This window comes from Andrographis paniculata, unplaced genomic scaffold, assembly GCF_009805555.1.
Source record: "Andrographis paniculata isolate CXL003 unplaced genomic scaffold, ASM980555v1 Contig78END, whole genome shotgun sequence".
Lineage (NCBI taxonomy): Eukaryota > Viridiplantae > Streptophyta > Magnoliopsida > Lamiales > Acanthaceae > Andrographis > Andrographis paniculata.
The window spans coordinates 3,483,487-3,500,357 of record NW_026137615.1 but is presented as its reverse complement, the minus strand read 5'-3'; the positions used below and the strand labels follow the sequence as shown (position 1 = coordinate 3,500,357).

The 16,871-nt window shown below is 30.4% G+C and overlaps 4 protein-coding genes across 6 annotated transcripts in view; all 4 read left to right on the top strand.

Annotated features, from left to right (window-relative positions):
* LOC127239813 (60S ribosomal protein L7-2-like) overlaps positions 1–16,871 on the top strand; it is an 81,727-nt gene that overhangs the window by 38,931 nt on the left and 25,925 nt on the right. The gene's annotated exons all lie outside the window — the stretch shown is intronic.
* The window catches only part of LOC127239816 (60S ribosomal protein L7-2-like), an 80,596-nt gene that overhangs the window by 47,200 nt on the left and 16,525 nt on the right, over positions 1–16,871 (top strand). The gene's annotated exons all lie outside the window — the stretch shown is intronic.
* LOC127239821 (membrin-11-like) overlaps positions 1–16,871 on the top strand; it is an 85,657-nt gene that overhangs the window by 55,439 nt on the left and 13,347 nt on the right. The window lies entirely within an intron of this gene.
* On the top strand, positions 10,717–15,183 carry LOC127239812 (transcription factor bHLH35-like). Of its 2 annotated transcripts, none has more exons than XM_051258144.1 (6): positions 10,717–10,973; positions 11,073–11,235; positions 11,390–11,641; positions 11,731–11,904; positions 13,474–13,530; positions 15,006–15,183. In XM_051258144.1, the coding sequence occupies exons 1-6, from the start codon at positions 10,810–10,812 to the stop codon at positions 15,096–15,098; spliced, it is 903 nt and encodes a 300-aa protein (XP_051114101.1). In that variant the 5' UTR covers positions 10,717–10,809; the 3' UTR covers positions 15,099–15,183. The 2 variants fall into 2 exon arrangements, with proteins under 2 accessions (XP_051114101.1, XP_051114100.1); XM_051258143.1 differs by having other exon boundaries at positions 10,718–10,973; positions 13,474–13,551.

Below are 16,871 nucleotides of genomic sequence, written 5' to 3'. Positions count from 1 at the left end.
CGTAACATCGTGCGAATTAATCACTATTTCATCGGATAAATACCTCAACCAGTTCTGACAATTCACTATAAGAGCCTCGTCGTCAGTTGCTCCGAGGATCGACGGACTCAATCGCGTCGTCATATCCAAATCCGACGGCGAGCATTCACCCACGTCGACAATGTTAAACTCGAAAGGCACATCTCGAAACCTGGCAAAATTCGCCAACCGTTGGCCGACGCCCTCCGCCGTCTCGTCGAGCGCCGGCGGCGCCGGCGGCCGCCACGACAGAACCGATATCCGCAACGACGGAGGCCCTCCGGCGCGCTTTCCGAGCGCATCGATGAGAGTCGGCCATTGCATGCAATGAGTGATACCTAAATCCAACACGTGTACTTTCTGACAGTCCACGACGGCGGCGAGTATCGCGCCGTTCGACGCCGAGAACCCGAACCTATGCCACGGGATCAAATCAACGTAACCCGCCAGCTCCGTCACCGACATTGGCCGGCGCTGGCCGCCGGCCGGGAAGAATTTCACGGTGGCGGGGCATAGGCGGGAGGCCCGGGCGACGAGGGCCTGGAGGAAGTGGGCGGCGAGGCGGTGGTTGAGGTCGCCGGTGGGGGAGGCGACGTTGTTGAGGACCCACATGACTTGTTGGGCCAAAGTGACGTCGTTTCGGTCGAGGGCGTCGCCGCAGTGGAGGAGGAGCTTCTCGAGACACGCGCCGTCGAGGCTGCTGAGGCGGCAGCCACTTCCGCCGCCGCCGCCGCCGCCGCCGCCGGCCGCCGCCGTGCCGGTGGAGGTGAAATTTGGTAGGGGAGTATTGGATGAAGTATTGGTTTTTTGTAGCTCAGATTTCATATTTTACCAATTACTAAATTTTAGTATGTGATGGAAAGATCTTTGGCCAAGGCACACCTCTTATTTATATAGTTGAAAAAAAAAATTAAAAATTAAAATTAATGGTGTGTATGTTTTGTAAAATTGTTTAAAAAAAAAATTTATATGACACGTACAAAATTGTGTAAGTAATATAATAATAATTAAAGCAATATATTAATTCTTTTTGAAAAAAATGTGCCAACAAAATATAGAACGAACAAAATTTAAATATTAGTGTTTGTTTTATTTATAATGTTGTCTTTAATAACTATTTTATCATAGAAATAGTTTTAAAAATAAATGTAGGAATATATACTCTAAGCTAGTATACCGAAACTATTTGTACTTTTTTATATAATTTTTTTTACATTTATTATATATTAGATGAAATTATTATTGAATGATGAGTTTTATATATAAGAAAAATATATATATATATATTTTAATGATATTTTATAATAAAAAATAGATGAGTGTGATATTAATCACAATATCTTGCAAAAATATGTTTTGTTCTCATGTTTCCATAATGACTCAACTTAATTAAATTCAAATAAATTTTCAAAAATATTAGATATAATTACCAAATTTATTTTACTGAATAAGATAAAAAATAAATAAATAAATAAATAAAAATACATGAATAAAATGATTGCTCACTCAGCAGCGTTAAATTTACATTAAAAATATAAAGTATATTATTTTTTAATTTAAATATTTAAATTTTTTTACTTTTAGAAAAAAAAAATTATATTGTTTATTATTAGTCTTTTTGAAATCGCAATTGGAAAATAAAGTTAAAATAACATAGTTAATAATAACAAATCATGAAAAAATTTAATTACAAGCTTAATTAATCCACTAATGTAATGTGAGGCAAATAATTATGACTTGAAAATAATCATGGTAAAATTATTTTTTAGGTTTTACTATCACTCAAAAGAGATTAATAATTGTCAAATTTTTTCATTTTTTTCCTCCCTCTTTAATATTTACATTTGAAATCAGTTTTTTCTTAAAAATATTGTATTCCAAACTATTATTTCAATTCAAAATTTTACTATTCAAAACATCTCAACTAAAATCAAACACACCCTCGTAATTATCCTTATTTCGAATTCATTTTTGGCTTTAAAAATTCCGAGCCTATAAATATCTAAGTTTTTCTCAATAGAAATATAAAAACTACTTCATCCGTCAACAAATTAATGTCCTATTTTCCTATTTAGAACGTCCAACAATTATTGTCCTATTTTTTTTTTTAAACATAAATTTTACATTTTTACCCCTAATTCATTTATTACTTTTAATCTTACCGTACAATTAAAGGCAAGTTTCTCAATTCATAACAAAAAGACAATCACTTAAACAACCGTGCAAATATACTTTAGGATAATAGAAATTGGACGGATGGAATATATATTAATGATTGTTTAGAGAAATAATTAGATTTGGAATATTATTATTATTATTATTATTATGAGATTAATTGGATCTGATTGAGGAAGAAAGAATTAGTGAAAAAGTTAAAAAGGGATGTCCTAGCCGGCCTCATTTTTTGTCCTAAATCTCTTCGTATTGAACAAACCTCTGTCGTTTTTCCTTTATTTATTAAAATAAACTTAAGTGTGTGTTTGAATAAGCTTATTCATTGTATTATATTTTATGGTTAATATTTAATTTTTAGGTAAAATAATCATTAAATGCGATAATGTTTTATATGAAAATTTATTTATATAGAAAAAATGTGAAGTTGTATAATAAAAAATTAAAAAAATATATTTTGGTTTAACTTTAAAATATTATATTAAATAAATTTTACGGGACATGATTTTTCATAAATATTATAAAAAATTATTTTCTTCGTCCAATAAATTAGCACACTTGTGTCCGGTATGGAGATTGAAAAAAATAAATATTTTATTAAAAAAATTGATAAAAGTAAAAAGGTTGTTAGGGGTATTTTGAAAAATTTAGTTATAATTTAAAATAAATAAAGAGATAATATAATAAAGTTAGTGGTATTTATTGTAACAATTAAGTGTTGATTGGTTGACTTTGTCAAAATTAGTAATTGAGTAAATTTAAGGGACAGACTAAAAAGAAAAGTGAGAATAAATTTGGTGGGAAAGTATAATATATACACAAATTAAAAGAATATATAATATGCATATATTATATTCACTCACAAAAATCAATAATTTATTACAAAATATTATTTTATTTATATTACCAACATCATATCTAACCTAAACAAATATATCTATTAAAAAAATACAAAATGAACACACCCAAATATTATTTAATCAAAGCAATATATTCTACTTCATTTAAAATAAAATTCAATCAGAAAAAGTAGATGCATAATGAACAAATCCTTTGTAGATTTACATAATATATTATTATTTATACAAATGAAATTTTATTGAATTATCATTTCTTTATTTGTTCTTTTCAATGATGTGGAAATTTACGTTGTAACTTTTCGAATGCGTTTTAAATAAATTTTTAGCTAAATATAATAGCATCCAAATTAGATTCAACAAGACAAATTACACTAAATGAACTATGTGTGGCAGATAAGATCCGAAAGCATTAAAAGTTTGAACCCATGATCTCATAGTCACCAATCTTCCCACTCTACCAGATTATTCTTTACGGGACCATTTCTTTCTTTATTATATAAAGTATATATCTTTATGAAATAAGAATTCATAATTGTTACTTTTTTTTTTCTTTTTTTTTTTGATCGGATAATTGTTACTCTTTTTGTTTTTTTGTTTTTATATATGGTGCAACATTTGTTTTTTTGACACAAAAATTTAGGTAGATAGTATTAAGTATAATGAATTGAAGATTAGGTGCTCTGATGAGACAGAGAAGTGTATATTTAGTTTTTTATTTGAATAGTATAATAAAATAAAATGTAAGTAATTATTTTTTATTTTAAAAATATTAAATGATATGTTGTGCATGACCGACTAAAATATAAAATATTAAAAAAATATGTGGAATGAAAAGATAACCTTTTTTTTTCTTTTTTATAGTATGGAAACTCGCACCCGATGCGCTCAGGGTAAACTCCCGACCGAATACGCTCTTGGTAGACTCTCGGCCGAACTTAAAAAAGATAACTAACTACTTTGAATGTATATCAAGTAAAATCTCAATTTAAGTAGAATATTGTAAATTTCGTTAACAAAAAATTGCTTTATTAGTTAATTTTATGGCTTGTTGTACTTACCTAAAGGCTAAAGCCAAGTGAAAAGACAAGAAAACCTTTTCAATTTTATTTCTTAATTTTACTACTATTTTTTTTATAATTCCATTTCTTATAATAATAATAATAATAATGACTCATGTGGTGATGTGGAGGTTGGATTTGTAATCATGAGGTCATGAGTTCAAATCCTCGACGCTTCAGGTCACCTATAACAGGTGCAGTGTTGAGGTGGACATCTAAAAAATTTTGCGATGTCAGGACGAAGAGTGAAGGAGATTTGCCACGTGGGCATCGTCATCTTCTTCAACACGTACTTTATAACATAGTTATAGAAAAAACATTTTGATTGTATAATCAGATCATGAAATATATATCCAAAAAACATTGAATTATTATCTATGTATGTTCTTCTTGTGGTTTAACAAACCAAGAGTTTGTATTTTCGCCAAAAAAATAAAAATAAAAACAATTATATTATTATTTTTTTTTATAAAAGTATTGTAATTACATAATCAGAATATAATATATATATATATATATTAAAGAGCATCAACTTATTATTCGCATAGATTTTTTTTGTACTCTAACAAATTATAATCAGTCTTCCCTTGAAAAAAGAATTAATTATTAGTATGTTGTTTTATGTAAGAGCATTGTAATTATATAATCAAAGCATATATTTTCAAAAAACACCATGTTATTATTTGCATAAACTTTTTTTATTGTGCTATTTTCGTATTAGAATATATGTTCTCGTCATCAGAGAATGAAATATATACATAAAAAACACAACTGTTTTTTTAAGTCTCATAACTGGACCCCCTTGGCATTTTAGTCCCGTACTCCCTGTCGCAAACTAGTTCCATAAGTGTAAAAATTTTCGTTGTTTTAGTCCTCCAGTGCCGGAGACGCCCGCGTGGCTCGCTGGAGGTGACGTGTCCCGCCAGGTCAGCGACACCTGCCGGACACGTGAATTTTTTATTTTTTTTTATTTTTAAAAATTTTTAAAAAAGTTATTTTTCATTTATTTTTAATTTTATTTGTATTTTTTTTATTTGGTCCAATTAAAAAAAATTAAAAAAATAAAAATAAATAAATAAATAAATAAAAATTCACGTGTCCGCCAGGTGTCGCTACTCTGGCGGACACGTCACCTCCGGCGAGCCACCCGGGCGTCTCCGGCGCCGGAGTACTAAAACAGCGAAAATTTTTCACTTATGGTACTAGTTTGAGACAGGTTCCACTTACATGACTAAAATGATAAAAGGGTCCAGTAACGGAACTAAAATAACGGTTTATCCTTTTCATAAAAGCATAAAATTATGTTCTTTTTTATTACCATTTCTGTTGTGATTTGAGACACAAATGAATTAACACTTTGAAAGGTGTAATAAAATTACAAAATTAATCATATTTATTATTACCAAGATATTTTGACTGATTTTTAATTAACACAGTGCTGACATCTAAGCACTATAATAAAGACGGTGTTTGGAAGCATCATTAACGTGTGTTTGTTTCTTTTTAACAAAAAACTCAGGTTTTTATTCATTTATATGTATATTTTTTTTTTTTATAAAATATCTTATTATATATTATTTTAATGCTAAATTTAATCTAAAAAATTTTCAAACTCAGCAAAAAAAACATATTATTTTTTAAAAAAATAGTAAAAATTAAATATTTAATATAGTTGTAGGCATTAAAAATTAAATGCCTAAATTAAATTAAATATAATGTATTTTGAAAGAAAATAAAATTTCAATAAAATAAATATATGGTATTTAATTATGCACATATGTTAATTTTTGTACCATAAATATTAACCATTAATGCAAAAATCTGATTAAAATAGAAGATATTGTACAAATATTACGTGCATAAATAGAGACATAATAAATTTGGCAGCAAAATGAATTAATCTTGTCAATAAAAGAAGTATATAAATTAATATCTTTCGAAAAATAGTAATGATATAAAGATTTTGACGACAAATGAAAGTGCACAATCAAATCCGTCAAAAATGAAAAACAGCAGCCGATGGAAAATGAAAGAAAATCTTTCCTATTGGTCAATCAGAACGCGCCACGTGGCACAATTCAAAAAGGAAGCCGAGGCCACCCCTCCCCTATAAATAGGAGTCATGGCCAATTCATTTGAGACACCGAAGTTGTATCGAGGATTCAAACAAAGGGGTAAGTCTTTAGACTCTCTCTATATTGTTCTTCATGTTCTTCGTGTCATTCGAAGCGTTTTTCGTCGAAAGTCACTGATTTAGACAAACGATCCAATATTGGTTGACGAATCGATGGAGTTAACGTTTTTCGTCGTATGCCTGAGCCGAAGGAAGGATCAAAGCTCTCAAACCAGTTGAGGAATTCGTCAAAGCATCAACTCGGCTCTCTTCGATGCAAAAGTCAAAGGGACACGCCGCCATAAATGTTATGGAGCACCAAATTCACCTCTTCAAAAATCAAAGCTCTAAAAGCCTTTGAAGAATCCATCAAAGCCAGGGAAGAGCATCCGAAGTTCATCCCAAAACTTCGAAGTGTTCATCACGTTCTTCACCAAAGCATCAACTCAGCCCTCTTCGATTCAAAAGTCAAAGGGACATGCCGCCAAAAGTGTTATGGAGCACCAAATTCACCTCCTCAAAGATCAAAGCCTCGGATCGTCCAAAGAAGATATCAAATCCAAAGTCGACGATGAAATCGCCCCCTACAGAGACCAAAGTTCTCCAAAAGTGGCAAAGCCAAACCAAAGATCAAAGTCGCGGATCGTTCAAAGAAGACATCAAATCTAAAGTCGATGATCAAATCGTCCCGCACGGAGACCAAAGTTCTCCAAAAGCGGCAAAGCCAAAGCAAAGATCAAAGCCTCGGATTGTCTAATGAAGACGTCAAATCCAAAACCAACGATCAAATCGTCCACACGGAGACCGAAGCTCTCCAAAAGGCAGAAAAGGCAAACCAAAGATCAAAGTTGCGGATCGTCCAAAGAGACATCAAATTCAAAGTCGACGATTAAATCGCCCACACGGAGACCGAAGCTCTCCTAAAGATGGAAAAGGCAAACCAAATATCAAAGCTGCGAATCGTTTACAGAAGACATCAAATCCAAAGTTGATGATCAAATCGCCCACACGGAGACCAAAACTCTTCAAAAGCGGCAAATTCAAACCAAATATCAAAGTCTCGGATCGTCCAAATAAGACATCAAATCCAAAGTCGACAATCAAATCGCGTGCACGGAGACCAAAGCTTTCCAAAGTCCGGCAAAGTAAAACTAAAAACAAATCTCTTCAGATTAAAGAAGCCATCGAAAACCAAGTTGGAAAAAAAATCGACTTGGAAGGAGAATCAAATGACCAATTTAGATAATAGGACCCGCTTTAACCAATTCAAATATAATTTGTACAAATTTTGTTTATTAAAAATAACATAATTTTTTATTTACAATAGTATTAAAAAATAAATTATTGATTATAGTACTTTTTTTGTCCCGCCTTAATATATAATTTTTTATTTTTGTTTATTTCGCATTAACTTATATACTCCCTCCGTCTCATTGAAAGGTTGTCATTTTTCATTTCCATTCGTTTCAAAACAAGGTTATCATTTTCTAATTTAGTAATTGTACTACCTACCTAATATAATAAATACCCTTACAACTTACACTATATTACACAAATGTCATTACTTTTATATTACATAATACTAATAGGGGTATTTTCGTCTTTTTCACTATAACCTATTATAATATTAATATTAAAAAATTTACGTGTAAAAAGTAAACGACAACCTTGCATCGGGACAAAGAGAGTATTTATATTTTATTATTGCATCATTACTTTTTTATCAAACAACATGACAAAATTGTTTTTAACGCTACTTTATACCTAAAAAATTTCATATATAAAGACAGCCCAAATTCTTGATTGAATTAATTAAAAAAATCTTGTTTATAATTTGGCTCGATGCAACAAAATCAAACTTAAATTTATTTTTGGACTTTAGAATAAGCTCAATTTAAGTCTATTAGCTTCATTTGGGATTAGAGATAGATATACATATATATATATATACTATGTAATTTTATAGTAACAATTGATTTTGTTGTACATTACAAATATTTTAAAATAAAATAATGTTTACATACAAATAATATTATCAATTAATATTTTCTAAATTCCATATAAAATATATTTCATCATCTCATTATATTTAACATTAAAAATATTATTATATTTATTTAATTTTTTGTACAACTATCATTAAAATAGTACTGTAAAACACTAATAGAAGTTTTTTTTTTCATTTTTTCTTAATTTGTACTATGTTTGTAACAATTAATATTTAAATATTAATACAAAAAAGATAAATTACCTTTAGAGCCGGAACGAGATGGTATATAATTACTTTTCAGCGGATCCAATTAATTTACATAAAATTTACTATTCATCATTTTCAATGTTCTTTATGGATAATACATTCCTATTGACTTTCTTTTTTTTTTTTTTAATATAAAACATTTAATTGAGTATAATAAAAAAAAATAACTTTTTCAAATTAGATTTCATACAAAAATTTGTTAGGACAAAGTTTGGCCAAACTTAAACTTAGGCCCAATTATTATATACCAACTCAAGTGTCATATGGGCTGCTTACATATGGGCTTTTTCAAAAAAAATAAAATAAAATTTTATTTAATATTTATTATAATTAAATGAAAAAAATATATATACTATATATATATAATTTGTAGAGAATAAAATTTTCTATAATACAAAATAAATAAAAATTTAAATATATATATATTAGGTATAATATAAATTCATAATAAAATCATACAATATAAATTTTATCAATTAAATTTAATACACATTTATATTATTTTATTCATTATCCATCAAACCAATACACATCAAAATTCTTCAAACCCGAACCAAACCCAAATACAAAAGAAACAACAAAATTCAAACTCATCCCAAAATTCAAATAAAAATCAAACCCAAACCCAACTTTCCCCAAACTTCCCTAAAGAAACGTACCATTATTTCTCATATAAAATATTTAATAAATTGAATTTTGTTTGAATTAAAGTTGAATGAATATAATAATATATATGAAATTCATAGGTAACAAAATAGTTGTATACCTTAACAATTTATTTATTTTTTATTTTGGTTCGTTCCATAATAAAGTATCTATTTTTATTTTTAGTAATTGTACTATCTATTTAACATTACAAATATCATACATTTATATCATACAACTAATAAGGTTAATTTAGTCTTTTTTTCTTTTATTTCTATTTTATCCCAATATAATACTAATATTTCGAAAACTCTGTGCAAAAAACAAATGGATATATAGATATAGGACGGAGGTAATACTATTTTTTTACTAGGGTGTGTTTGTTTGGTGGATTGGATTTTAATCCCACTATTCATCCAATTTTTTCCCCTAAAAAATATCAAATCAAACACCTATTTTTTATTTTTTATATTATACTAAAAATCAATTTTTCATTCAAAACATCACATCAACACCTATTTATATCATATCATACAATTATTCAAATTCAAACTTTTTACTATTCAAATCTCAACTCAAAATCCAAACCCCCAAACAAACACACCCTAAATATAGTATAAACTTATTTTTTATAAATATATTAAAATAATAAAATAAACAAACACATTGTGAGAGTATATTTTCATAATAGTTTGTACTCCCTTCGTCTCAATATAATAGTCTTGTTTACCATTTTTGTCCGTTCGAAAACAATAGTCTCATTTTCATAAATAATCATATCATCATAAAATTATATCTATTTTTTCATTATTATTACACAATTGCCACTATTTTTTACACTAATATACTTACAATAGCAAAAAAGTCATTTATCTTTACTTTTTACCGACTATCAATATAATATAAATATTTCTTAAATCTCGTGTCCAACATAAAAGACTATACTTTCGGGACCGAGGGAGTAATACTTTTTATGCAAAGATTATTTTGTTTATTTATGTATAAAAATTAATTTAATTACATTGATATGCATAAATATTGATCCAAAAAGATTAATAATATATTAAAATTTATAAAGAAAATTTAATACACGATAAAAACGACAAAATACAATTAAAAAAAAAAAAAAAACACGCACGTTTTTATTTTAAAAAAAATATATTTAAAATATAAAAACTTCAAATAATTTCCCAAAACACGAAACGCTGACACTTTTTTACCCAGGCATATGGAGAAAGAAAATATAAAATAAAATAAAATAAAATAAACTAGCGGTGAGGAAAGATTCAAATTTTAGCACGTGTGCAATTCGCGTCGACGTGGAAGATCTCCCACCGTCCGATACGTATCCAACGGCAGATAATTTATTGCTCACCAATCATTGACCTCCACGAGTAGAATATGTTTTATGTTAATAAATTCAATTAAAATAATATGCCTTGCTTTTACTATTGAAAGCGACTGATTTTATAAATAATTCAAGGGCATATTGGACATTTCACTTTTCCTTTTTAAAAATAAATTATGGATTTATTAATTAAGAAAATAAGGCACGGCACATTTATTTAATTAAAGCCTGTAAGCATAACGATATTGAGAATAGATTCCGTTGCTGTGAATGGACGGCCAGGATTTCTCTCAGAAAAGCATCGGACGGTTAGATTAGTGTTCAGACTCCATTGTAAAATGCTCCCACTCAAAAAAAATCAAAAAAAAAATTGTCAAAGCTTCAACCGATTCCTCTCATCTCCATTCCGACGGAACGAATCGACGCTGCTTCGACTCCAAATCTGCGGAATCAATATGGAAAGCTTCGTTGATGAGTATGCGAATTCCTGGGAAATCGACTGGTGAGTGGTTGTAAATTTGTAATTGCTTCGTTTTTTGGTGTTGCAGTGTGGTATTTTGGATTTTCGATGAATTTTGTTGTTTGATTTTTGTGTTTGAAGTTACTTGGAAGAAGCTATGTCTGCGTGTTACGAGGAGAGATCACCGGACGAAATGCCACAGTCTCTGGCGTCGTCGAAGAACATAGCGTCGGAGAGGAATAGGAGGAAGAAGCTGAATCAGAGACTGTATGCGCTCAGATCAGTGGTACCGAACATTACTAAGGTAATTTTAGCTACGCCTTTGTTGTTCGGAACAATTTGAGTGTTAATTGTTGCTGTGTTGGATCTTCAATTTGCGAGTTTGTTGATCTGTTAGCTTAATTCGACTTTGCCTCGTGGTAGTTTCGATAGTTTTGTTGATTGAAATTGAATGCCAGATGGATAAGGCCTCCATTATCAAAGATGCAATTGAGTACATAAAATCACTCCAGGAAGAAGAGAGGAGAATTCTGGCTGAAATAACAGAGTTGGAATCGGGGATGTCATCAACATCGAATAGTACAGTTCTCGATTTCGACTATGCAGAAGCTGCAACGTATTGTTCTAAGCCAAAGAGAGCTAGAATGGAGCATTGCCATGATTCTGCAGGCTCAAGATTGGTTTCCTCTTCTCCTATTGAAGTTCTTGAGGTTTGGTTAATTCATGGTGATTTCATTGATGTTATAATCACTGACTAACTAGAAAATAGCACTGTTAATCGATTCGATTGCATTGGCAGCTAAGGGTTTCCGACATGGGAGAGAACACCATAGTTGTGAGCTTGGAATGCAGGAGGACAAGAAGAGATACAATGGTAAAGCTCTGCGAAGCCTTTGAATCTCTGAAGCTTAAAATCATTACCAGCAGCATTAGTGTTTTCTCTGGGAGGCTTTTGAAGACTATCTTTCTTGAGGTAATAAACCAATCTTCAATACTTGCTTACTATTGCCTTACTTTATGAAATTGCACATAAATAATAGTAAAATATAAAATTGAAGAAAAGAATATATATATATATATATATGAGACTCCTTTTGTTAAGGTAAATAATTAGCTGAGAAATGCAATATAAAAAATATATATATAATTTTTATGGAGTTCATATTACATTAAAAAATATATAAGTTGAATGTTAAAAATGAATAAAAATATTTGTTAAAACTAGTCATATTTTCAACCTAAAATTAATTGGTATTTAATAGTGCGGTCATTACCCTTTATAAAATAAAAAGCCTCGACGTTAGTTATAATGTAAGACAATATTCAACAATATTATTAAATAAACATTCCCACTAAATGTACATTATTATATATTTCTCTACTTATGAAAGAAATTTTTATTTTTATTTTTATTTTTATTTTTTCTGACTAAAAAAAAGAAAAGAAATGTTTTGTGTTTGTTTTGCGAGACATTGGGAAGATTTTTTTTTTTTATATATACAAGGTATAAAGAATTGTATGGGAAATAATATAATAATAAGTATTAATTTATTTTTTAAAATAAATAGTCCGGTGGTGGTGTAGGATAAATTCGCGCGAATTCATAGCTTCAAACTCTAAGGCTTCTAAATTTTGTTTGTGATATATTATTCCCATCAAAGATTTTACTACACATGCAAGATTCATTCCAAGCTTTTGAATTTTGATCATTTCTTGTCTCCTATAGTTGAAAAGCTATCACTGTTATTCATCACCAACTTCTCACTACCTATCAATGATTGAGAATATTTTAATAAAGGTGGGTATTAATTCAAAAGAAACATATATTCAAGCACCCAAATGAAATCAATTTCATTTCACAAGTAAAAATCTTTGCAAGATATGGGCATACACCATTTTTTTAAATTTTCTTTTTTAAACTTTTTTTGTCTCTTTCTTTTTTGTTTTTAGCTAATTGGCATTATCTTCTATATTTATTTGTATTTTTTGATAAATATTTTTTTTTATGTTAAATATTTAGAAATTAGGTTGATAATATATAAAATATATATATATATTGCATTATAGGTGTGTGTATTATATATTTTTAAATAATATTTATGAAAATTTGCTGCGCTCATAAACACATTCGCTCTGTTTACATAACACACTTTCAATCATTTAACACTATTCATTTTTTAAAAAAATATCACATCAAATAAACTTTTTCTCTCACAAAACATAAAATCAAATATTAACGTTTTACTTTTTTTAAAACTTTCAAATTTAAGAAAACCTTCAAACACCCCTTATCTAAACAAACCTTTTGTTTGTGGGTTTGGATTTGGATTTTTAAATAGATAGAAGTTTAATTTAAATATTTGTCTGATGTAATACAAATGTTGTAAAATAGATTTATAATATTATCTAAAAATAATAATAATTGTTTGATTTGATATTTAAAAAAAAAAAAAATTGAATAGTAAAACATATGTGGTAAAATTCCAGAGAAGAACGCAAACAAACCTTATGTTTTCCCTTTCCTTTATTATTATTTTGACAGGGTTATGAAGAGGAAAGGAATGATTTAAGATTAAGGATAGAAGCTGCCATAGCTGCTGTGAGTGATCTTAATAGCCCTGTGAGCTCCTCTTCCTAATTAACCTTGTTATTGTTACAATTTTTATTTTTTTTTTGTAATGGTTTTTTTTTTTTTTTTTTTTTTTTTTTTTTTTTTTTTATGGCTTTGTGTGCTTTTTGTTTGTATACAAAAATAGTAGCTTTAATTAGAAAAAAATTCCCCTAATAAACGCATATGGTTTCTTTGAATTTTTTATGATTTCTTGCTTCTATTTGGCAGTACGTTGCTTTCATCCATGTTTTATGTCACTAGGATTTAGGTCCAATTATAAATGTAACCTATGATCTGTCCATTACTCAATAATGTTATTATTGTTATTATTATTTGTTACGTACGAAATTTAGAATTAGGTTAAAAGCCCAAGGTAAAAAGAAGATTGGGCCTGGCAATAGAGTTGATTGAATTGGCTGAAGGACACCGTGAGGAAATCAAGGAAAATAGGTTTATTTCTAAGGACGGAAAGACCTCAGGTCGGAAGGTCTTCAGGTCGGTAGGTCCTCAAGACGGAAAGTCCTCAGGACGGAAGGACCTCAGGTCGGTAGGTCCTCAGGACGGAAAGACCTCAGGTCGGAAGGTCTTCAGGTCGGGAGGTCCTCAAGACGGTAGGTCCTCAAGACGGAAAGACCTCAGTTCGGAAGGTCTTCAGGTCGGGAGGTCCTCAAGATAGGAGGCCCTCAGAACGGGAAGTCCGCAGGTCGGGAGGCCTTCAAGACGGAAAGTCATCAGGACGGGAAGTCCGCAGGTCGGGAGGCCCTCAAGACGGAAAGTCATCAGGACGGGAAGTCCGTAGGTCGGGAGGTCATCAGGACGGGAAGTCCGCAGGTCGGGAAGTTCTCAGGTCGGGACTTTGCGGCAGGGCCAACAAATCGGATGGTTTGTTAGTCGGGATGTCGGTAGCTAATCCAAATAAGTTAGATGGTTTGCAAGTCGGGGGGATTGGCAGTCGGACCAATGCGGTTGTAAATTGGCAGTCGGGCCAAAAGGGCGGAAGGTCTGTGGTCGGCTCAAAGAGTGAAATATAGGGATAATTTTGGTCTGCCGAGGACACGTGTCAGCAGGAGAAGGGTTGGAAGACGGTTGGGAAGGAGACGTTGTAACCGTTCGGGCGACGGTTTTCAGTACAGTTTCCCAGAGAATATTTAAGGATTTGGATCATCATTTGGCAAGGCATCTTCAATCAACTTCAACAAAGCAAAGTCAGATTTGGGGATCACCACTTTAAATTTCAGTCTTTTATTTTCCAGTTTATTTTCTGTACCATACAGTGTTTAGAGATTCCTAATCTCAGGCACTAATTAATCAAGTTTAAGGATATTTTCTATATCTTTGAATTTTACTTTATTTTACATCAACATTATTATTATTATTATTTTATTTTTATGACGTGAGAATCCGCACCTACTAGGTATTATGTTTGCCCTATTATTAATCAATTTTTTTTAATCACCCTGCAGTTTTGTTTAGGATCAGGACAAGGAGAGAATCATGAAGATGGATTCATGGGAACATGTCTTCCCAAAAGAATCCAGCTTTGTTTGACAGGTTAAAGAAGAACTTGTAACATAGTCCCTCTTTTTCTTGTGGCTCATGTAATTAGTGCATCTGTTTCTAAATACTATTCTGCTTTCTTCATATCCACACCTCATTTGACACTTCACAAACAAATCAAAAGGTAAAAACACAAACAAAATAAACAAGAAAAAAGTTTTTACACCAACCAAAAGGGGCCCTCCAATATTAAGGATTCTTTAGCAAAAGGGATGGAAGAAAGAAAGATACATAATATGTTATTGTATTATTAGGTTTGTCATAATGACAAGGGACTTAGTGAAATGTGAATTCCTAGCATAGACATAGAGGATTTGTTTGAGGTGAGGAAGGATGTGGAAATCACTAGGCACTAAAGGTTCTTGAAGCCCTTTTCATAAACAAGATTATCTATGCATGGAAATTAATGATTAATGGACACACAAATTCATATATATATATATATATAGTTAAAAAGGTAAGAAGGGTCTCATGATCCACTATATGTGTCTCTTTTGACTGCAATTAGTTTGCTCTTAATCATGAACCAGAAAAGACCAATCATTCAGATTGAAATGCTCATGTTTAAATTGAATTCCCCTATTTATTTATTTATTTATATTGAGATATCATGAAATTATAATGCCCCTCCCCACTAGATGACAGTGCCATGCACTTTAATTTAATTCAATTCCAGCTGAAAGAAACCCCAACTTTTGAATTTTGTATTCACTGCTTGCTTTTGACTACTCATCATCATCATCATCATCATCAACAACAACAAATTAAACACTTGATATCATTACACTCAGCGGCGGATATGCAGCCTGTCTGTCTCCCCATGCATTATATTTATATGTGTTTGAGTACATAGAGAATTAATACACAGAAGGAAGAGTTTCCATGAGTGGCATCAAAATTAGGTTAAAAACGTGTGTGAATGATGGGGAAATGATTGTTAGCAGTTTGAGGACATGAATTTAAATGGAACCAACCATCAGAACCTTCATTCTTCATTTTTCATTTTAATTTATATATTATTTTTCTGAATTCTAACTACTATATATAACTGTTGGCCATGTTTTATGTATTGATCATTATAGGAAATGGGCTTGATTAGGACTGATTAAGGCCTTTTATATTTGATATTTGGGTTAGGCCTTTTTCTTTTTAAGGCAACAGGGCTATAGGAAATGGGCTTTTCTTTATTTGAAGTTAATATTGACTACAGTGATCAGGCGGCCCAAATTTTCAATGGGCTTTTCTAATATTAGATTTTTGAATTATATAAATGATTTTTTTTTAGAAAAAAAAATAAAAGAAAGAGAAAAAAATACATTTCTTCGTTATAAAAATATATTACTAATGTTTGTGTGAAAGGTATATAGGCCTTTGAATAAAGATTAAAAAAATAATAATAAACGAACATCATAATTCGAGCATTTATATACACTAAGTAATTTCAAAAAAAAAAAAACTACACATAATATATTATTTATATTAATATAATACAAATAATATATATAATTAACACAATAAATATATATATATATATACACGAATGCATGTACGTATGTGTCGCGCACGTTAGCATTGGATCTTCTGTAGGGAATCTTATGCGATCCCTCATAATTTCCTTGCTCTACACATTTCCACATTTCTGTTTATTATATATATGACACCGTCGGTCTGTATATAATATGTATATATATATATATATGTGCCCTAAAACCCTAACCCGACACCGTCGTCCATCAGATTAAACGCGGTGTTAGCTACATAATTAATTAATA